The 7,702-nt window shown below is 43.9% G+C and overlaps 1 protein-coding gene across 1 annotated transcript in view; it reads right to left on the bottom strand.

Annotated features, from left to right (window-relative positions):
• Positions 1-1,362: 1,362 nt before the first annotated feature.
• The window catches only part of LOC141201572 (uncharacterized), a 935,513-nt gene continuing 929,173 nt past the window's right edge, over positions 1,363-7,702 (bottom strand). Inside the window, exon 10 of the mRNA XM_073663563.1 lies at positions 1,363-2,562. Within this exon, the coding sequence (XP_073519664.1) occupies positions 1,646-2,562 (917 nt within the window). The 3' untranslated portion in view covers positions 1,363-1,645. The remainder of the gene's footprint in view (positions 2,563-7,702) is intronic.

Below are 7,702 nucleotides of genomic sequence, written 5' to 3'. Positions count from 1 at the left end.
TTGATCGCAGCATTTAGGGGTTAAAGTACTGGGAGTGGTGTGGGCACTGCTCTTGTCACTGAGTGCCGGGTGTCAGCTGTCAGAATTAGTTGACACCCGGCGGCGATCATGCGTGCACAGTACCTACCGACCTGAACGTATGGATACATCCAAGGTCGTAAAGGGTTAAGAACCATCTGAGATAGACTTAGACACTAACAAAAAAAGAAGAATATCAGTTACACTAACTAAAACCACAGATAGACTAAACAAAAAAGAAAAAACAACCTTAAAGACAAGGAAGACAAATAAGAGGTCAATTATGTGACCTACTCAACCTGAGAGGCAGAAAACAGGATCTCAGTGGAGAGTATTTTGTCGATGCCGAGATAGGCCAAATACATGCCTAGGTCACCTCAGCCGTCTTTTCCTTTTTTCTGGAAGGGACAGTTTGCCAGTCATTCTCCCTGCCTCGTGGGTTCAAATTTTCCTCTTGAGGATGATCTGGGATGTTGAGGTCCCTTCGTCTCAGTAGGTCTCTACCCTCTTCGTATGTTGTGATGGAGTGCCAGGCATTGCTGTGGTTAATGAGGAGATATAAGGGGAAGCCCCATCTGTAAATGATCGAGTTCTCCCGGAGATTAAAGGTAATGGGGACAGATTCCTGCAAAAGCGAAGGCTAGTAGAGGACACATCAGAGAAAATCTTCACTTGGTTGAAGGTTTTGGGGAGTTACCCTTTCCTTCTTGAGCAGAAGAGCAGGTACTCTTTAACATGAAAGTGGATTCTGGTTAGGACATCCCGTGGAGCAGTCTCTGGAAGGTGTTTAGGGCACGGGACCCTAAGGCTTTGTCAATAATCATATCATGGCTGGAGCAGTCTGGTTATCATACCTGGGTAATGGGACAGTGCTAAATAAGGGCACGGGCTGCCAGTGCACTGCAGTCAAGGGGCAATCTTCTTCAGCTTCCAAGTCATGCCCCCCTCACTGTCAAATTTTAATTCAGAAAGTCAAAATCATTAAGAAATGGCTCATTTCATAACTAAACCTGACAACTTTTGAAAATATGTAAAACAATGTTACATGATCTGAAAGATCCTTGAGCTAGTCGGGTGGAAGGTCCTTCAGCTGCTCACTCAGGACAGGCAACCTCTGATGGTTCCGGTTCCTTCCTTTCCTGCACTGCACCAATCAGTTACATAAGTGTGGGGCTAGAGGAGAGAGAGCAGTTCTCTCAGTGATCAGAAAGGGCAGTGTCTCAGCGTTCTCCTCTGTCACAGGAAGCTGCCTCCAGTCTATAACACCCAATCACTTATTAGCAATATTTGTTTCTTGCTAAAAATGTATCTTATAGGCCACGGGATCTGAGTATTAGTGTTTTTATTTAATCAAGGCAAACATGAGGAATGACAAGGGGTTGTGGTAGTAGTGGACAACCCCTTTAAGAAGATACAATTTTCAGTTAAAACATTCCAACATTCTGAACATTAAAAAATATTCTCCCCTGTGTGACTTCTCTGAAGTTTATTAAGAATTGTTTCCCCAAGTAAAAAATTTCTCAAATTAAGAAAATAAAAATGGTTTTTACCCTGTGTGACGTCTCTGGTGACTAAGAAGAGATTTATTCACAAAACATTTTCCACATTCTGAACTGGAGAAAGACTTTTACCCTGTGTGAGTTCTCTGGTGCCTAACAAAACTTGATTTCTGTGTAAAAGATTTCCCACATTCTGAGCATGAAAAAGGCTTCTCACCAGTGTGAGTTCTCTGATGTTGAATAAGACATAATTTCTCTGTAAAACATTTCCCACATTCTGAACATGAAAAACGCTTCTCCCCTGTGTGAATTCTCTGATGTCTGGTAAGACTTGGTTTCTCTGTAAAACATTTCCCACATTCTGAACATGAAAAAGGCTTCTCCCCTGTGTGAATTCTCTGATGTTTGATCAGACTTGATTTATCTACAAAGCATTTCCCACATTCTGAACATGAAAAACTCTTCTCCCCTGTGTGAATTTTCTGATGGCCAAGAAGATGCGCTTTCTGGTTAAAACATTTCCCACATTCGGAACATGAAAACGGCTTCTCCCCTGTGTGAGTTCTCTGGTGAGTAACAAGATATGAATTCCAAACAAAACATTTACCACATTCTGAACATGAAAATGGCTTTTCCCCTTTGTGAGTTCTCTGGTGACTAACAAGGTCTGATTTCTCTTTAAAACATTTCTCACACTTGGAACAAGAAAATATATTCTCCGCTGTGTGAAATTGTTGATGTTTTAGAAAAGACTTTTGGAGGGGAAAACTATTTCCATATTTTGAACGTGAAAATGGCTTCTTTGTTTTAGGAGCAGTTCGTTTTTTAATGCTTATTTTGTGACTTTGATTTTCCTTAGTAGTCGGTAATGAATCAGAAGACAGGACCTGTTTCAAAAGATCAGATGACAGATCTTTGCTGTGAAGGGATGATGGTAAATCTGGAGTAATGGCATTCACTTCAATTGTATCCTGTGGGATCTCAAGATCATCCGATTTGAAAATTGAAGATGTCAGCTGTCCCTCTGATCTCCTGGTACAGTCATCTGCCAAGAATAAAACCAATTATTATTTTTGAATTAAAAAGGCTTAAATTTTATATTTTTGAACATTTCTACTTAAATTATCCATATCCTGTGCTGGGCTGATTGCAAGCACTACAAGTCAAAAAACAACCAGCGAGGCTGCCGAGCGTGAAGAGGCTGGATTGAGCGTCCCAGAGGCTGCAGCTAAGTACAAAGGCGGCAGTAAAGTACATAGTTAAACGCAATAACATAGTTTAACACCAGAGCATAGTTTGGTGTTTTCCTTACTAACCTTCTATTTGTTTCTCTGCTTTTACTTGTATTGTTTATCACCATATAGTATGTGCTCCATGGGCAATGCTACCAGGTGTGTGTCTTGTGAGATGTATGCATGCTTTGAACAGCCGTTTGAGGGTGAAAAAGTCTGCGCTCGATGTCAACGAGTTACATATTTGTAAGCCCAGATACCGGATCTAAACGTGCAGCTAGCGACACTCAGGAGCATTGGAAACCTGGACAGGAGTTTAGAGCTCACTGAGCTTGTACTGATTGGGGCCAGTGATATGGAGGCGGGTGGAGGTGGGGAAGACCAGAATAGAGAAGTATGTAGCTGGGTAAATGTTACAAGAAGGGGTAGGGGGAAAAGTGCCAGGAAGCCCAGTCCTGATCTGGCACAACCTAGTAAATATGCCTGTTTGGCTGATATTAGGATTGCTATCCCAGGACTGGGATCACTAAAGCAGGACGCTCCTAGCAACCAGGAAGATGACTGTTGTAGGATGGAGGGTAATAGGAGTGCAGCAAAGACCAGACAGATGGTGGTAGGAGACTCTATAAATAGGCGGACAGACGGAGTCATCTGCCGCCGAGACCGTGAATGCCGAACAGTGTGTTGTCTGCTGGTTGCTCGGGTTCAACATATAGCGGATCGGATACACAGATTGCTGGGTGGGTTTGGACAAAACTCAGCAGTCATGGTACACATTGGTACTAATGACAAAGTTAGAGGGAGGTGGAAGGTCCTTAAAAATGATTACGGGGAACTAGGAGAGAAGCTGAAGGCCAGGACCTCCAAGAAATACTGTCGGTGCCACATGCGTCACTAGATAGACAGCGGGAGCTTAGGGAGATAAACAAGTAGCTTAGACATTGGTGCAGGAAAGAAGGGTTTGGGTTCATGGAGACCAAGGCCGACCTTCTCACCAGTCCGGTGACAGGGAGCAGGTGGATGCTGGTTGACTTCAGTAATAATCTCTTTTACAATTAGATTTTTGCCCTAGTTTTTACTCAATATTTATTCCTGTACAAAGGACCTTTTTGAATGAATTAAATTTAATGTAATTGACTCCTGGATGTAATGGAATCATGTTATTTTGAAAAAGAGGTGATGTTTTGATTAAAAATGACTATGAATTATATATAATCATATGAAATAATCATGTTCAAAAGGGGATACTTAAAGGGACTATGAACTATATGTAATCATCAGACTAACCATTCATTAGTTACTAAATATTTTAGTGACATATCTGCACATCCTGTATATGTTAATTCTGATAGATATATATCACTTGCACTTTATATTTATATAATTATATACATATTCCCTTTACTATATCCCATTATGGCTAATAAGTAATACATCATACATACTCCCCTGTATGCGTTACCCCCTGATTCCCTCATTTGAGCTTCATTTTTATCTTATTTGTATTGTTGTATGTTTTTTGTCTATGTCTGTGCCCTTTTGAATTTTTATTACATTAATTGCTATAAAATAAAAAATATTTTTATATGACTTTTTTGTCCAGTGAATATTGTTTTGTTGGTCTATTGATCTTGTGTTTAGATATTGTGAATTTATTTTCTTGTTAACTCTGAGAAACTCCTTCTGTTTTGTAGGATTTATTCTACTGTAGGGAAGGGCCGCATCTCAATGGGGAGGGAGCAGCTATGCTGGGGGAAAATGGTCAGACGGATGGAGGAGCTTTTAAACTAGGATCTGGGGGGAGGGAGGGTATGCGTGCTTATAAGGGGATAGATAGACTAGACCAGGGATCTCAAACTCAGCTGGGCATATGGGCCGCACACGGAAAAACATTTAATTTGGGGGGTCCGCATTATTTGCATGACAAAGTGACATTTTTAGTGATACCATTTTATTTTTTATACACCTTTTGAATTGGTCCTCATCTTGCAGACATGGTCTCCCATCCAGGTTCCCCATATTGCAGACATGGTCTCCCATCCAGGTTCCCCATATTGCAGACATGGTCTCCCATCCAGGTCCCCCATATTGCAGACATGGTCTCCCATCCAGGTCCCCCATATTGCAGACGTGATCTCCCATCCAGGTCCCCCATATTGCAGACGTGGTCTCCCATCCAGGTCCCCCATATTGCAGACGTGGTCTCCCATCCAGGTCCCCCATATTGCAGAGGTGGTCCCAATATAGCAGGCATGGTCTCCCATCCAGGTCCCCTTGCAGACATGGTCTCCCATCCAGATCCCCTATATTGCAGACATGGTCCCCCATATTGCAGACATGGTCCCCCATATTGCAGACATGGTCCCCCATATTGCAGACATGGTCCTCCCATCCAGGTCCCCCATATTGCAGACATGGTCCCCCATATTGCAGACATGGTCCTCCCATCCAGGTCCCCCATATTGCAGACATGGTCCCCCATATTGCAGACATGGTCCCCCATCCTGGTCCTTATCTTGCAGACATGTCCCCCCCATACTGCACACAGGGTCCGTCCGTCCCCCATACTGCGCACAGGGTCCGTCCGTCCCCCATACTGCGCACAAGGTCCGTCCGTCCCCCATACTGCGCTAAGGGTCCCCATCCCCCCATACTGCGCTAAGGGTTCCCATCCCCCCATACTGCACTAAGGGTCCCCGTCCCCCCATACTGCGCTCAGGGTCCCCGTCCCCCCATACTGCGCTCAGGGTCCCCGTCCCCCCATACTGCGCACAGGGTCTCTGTCCCCCATACTGCGCACAGGGACCCTGTCCCCCCCATACTGCGCACAGTGCCCCCCCCATACTGAGCACAGGTCCCCTGTGCTGTATTTCACATGACAGAGAAAAAAAAAAAAAAGATTCTCACCTGTCCTCCGTTCCCTCGGCGTCCTTTCTGCACCTGTGGCCCGCAGGCACAGACCCTGTAATGATCGCGGCTCTCTCCAGCAGCCGCCGACATCAGCGCTGTAATGCAGTGTATTGCCGCGCAGAGACCGGCTCTCTGCACAGCAATACCAGTATCAGCCGCCGGCCTATCAGACGCCAGCAGCTGATATCTGCGTCCCAGCGCAGTAGCGTATGACGTCACTGCCATGCGCAGATGTCAGCTGCTGGCCTCTGATAGGCCGGCGGCTGATACTGGTATTGCTGTGCAGAGGGCCGGTCTCTGCGCGGCAATACACTGCACTACTGCGCTGATGTCGGCGGCTGCTGGAGAGAGCCATGATCGTTACGGGGTCTATGTGCCTGCGGGCCGCAAGAAGCAGCCGGAGGGGCAACAGTGTTTGAGACCCCTGGACTAGACAGAGAGAGTGGGACAGCAGGGGCAATAGAGCATCTAGGGTGGGGCTAGGATATGCAAGGAATGTAGGGAGCTGAGTAGGAGTAGCAAATGTGCTAATTGTATTAAATGTCTGCTGGCAAATGCAAGAAGTCTTGCAAACAAAATGGCTGAACTGGAGGCTCTTATGTCGGTCATGAAATATGATGTGGTAGGTATTACGGAAACCTGGCTGGAAAAAGCCATGACTGAAGCCATGACTGGGTGACAAACATGGAGGGATTACATTTAGAAAGGATAGGAAAGACAAAAAAGGTGGAGGGATGCGTATTTTCGTAAGATCCAACTTAAAACGTGTTCAATGATAACATTGGGAGAAGCTGCGACAATGTAGAGTCAGTTTGGGTAAATATACATGGGGATGGTCATAATGGAAAGCTGCTAAGAGGAGTTTGTTACAAGCCTCCTAATATAGCTGAACTGGTAGAGGACAAAATGATGGAACAAATTAAAAATGCAGCAAATAATAATAGGGTCCTTATTATGGGGGATTTTAACTATCCAGATTTTCAATGGGACACAGAATCTTCCAGTTGTGCTAAAAGCTACAAATTCTTATCCACAGTTCAGGACAATTACCTCTCTCAGCTAGTAGATGAACCAACCAGGGGAGGTAATCTGCTGGATCTGGTGCTGTCATATAGACCAGATACAATTTCAGATCTAGAGGTCCGGGAGCATTTGGGAAACAGCGACCATAATATGATAAGTTTCAATGTAATATTTAATAAAACATTTCAAAACGAAAATGCTAAAACCTGGAACTTTAGGAAAGCTGATTTCAACAAATTAAGGGAAGAGCTTAATTGTGTAGACTGGGACCATGTCATGGTAACTGGGGATAGATACCAAACGTAAATGGGGCATGTTTAAGGAAATACTTTGGACTTTGCAAAGGCATTCGATACTGTATCACATAACAGCCTTATACTGAAGCTACAGAAGAAATGACTTAGATGGGTAAGGAATTGGCTAAATGATAGGAAACAAAGGGTTGTCATAAATGGCACATTCTCTAAATGGGACATAGTCAGCAGTGGGGTGCCGCAGGGATCTGTGCTAGGACCAATTCTCTTTAACCTCTATTAATGACCTGGGGGATGGGATTGTGAGTAAAACGTCAGTTTTTGCTGACGATATCAAACTATGTAGGATATTGAAATCTGATCTTGACATTACGATATTGCAGAATGATCTGGATAAGATGACTGAATGGACAAACACTTGGCAGATGAGGTTTAATGTAGATAAATGTAGTGTAATGCACACAGGATGGAGTAATCCTATGGCTACATATACATTAAATGGGAGTATACTCAGGACTACAGAACAGGAGAAGGATTTGGGTATTCTGGTTACAAGTACTCAATGTCAAGCAGCTGCCGCAAAAGCAAACAACATTTTAGGGTGTATAAAAAGAGAAATAAAATCCTGCGATCCCAACGTGTTACCCCTTTATAAATCACTGGTGAGGCCACATCTGGAATATGGAATCCAGTTTTGGGCTCCACATTTCAAAATGGATATTCAGAAATTAGAGTCAGTTCAAAGGTGGCAACTAGATTATTACAA

The sequence above is a fragment of the Phyllobates terribilis genome, unplaced genomic scaffold (genome assembly GCF_046119375.1).
Source record: "Phyllobates terribilis strain yellow unplaced genomic scaffold, ASM4611937v1 Scaffold_119__1_contigs__length_5224398, whole genome shotgun sequence".
Lineage (NCBI taxonomy): Eukaryota > Metazoa > Chordata > Amphibia > Anura > Dendrobatidae > Phyllobates > Phyllobates terribilis.
This window is presented reverse-complemented; position numbering and strand designations above follow the sequence as displayed.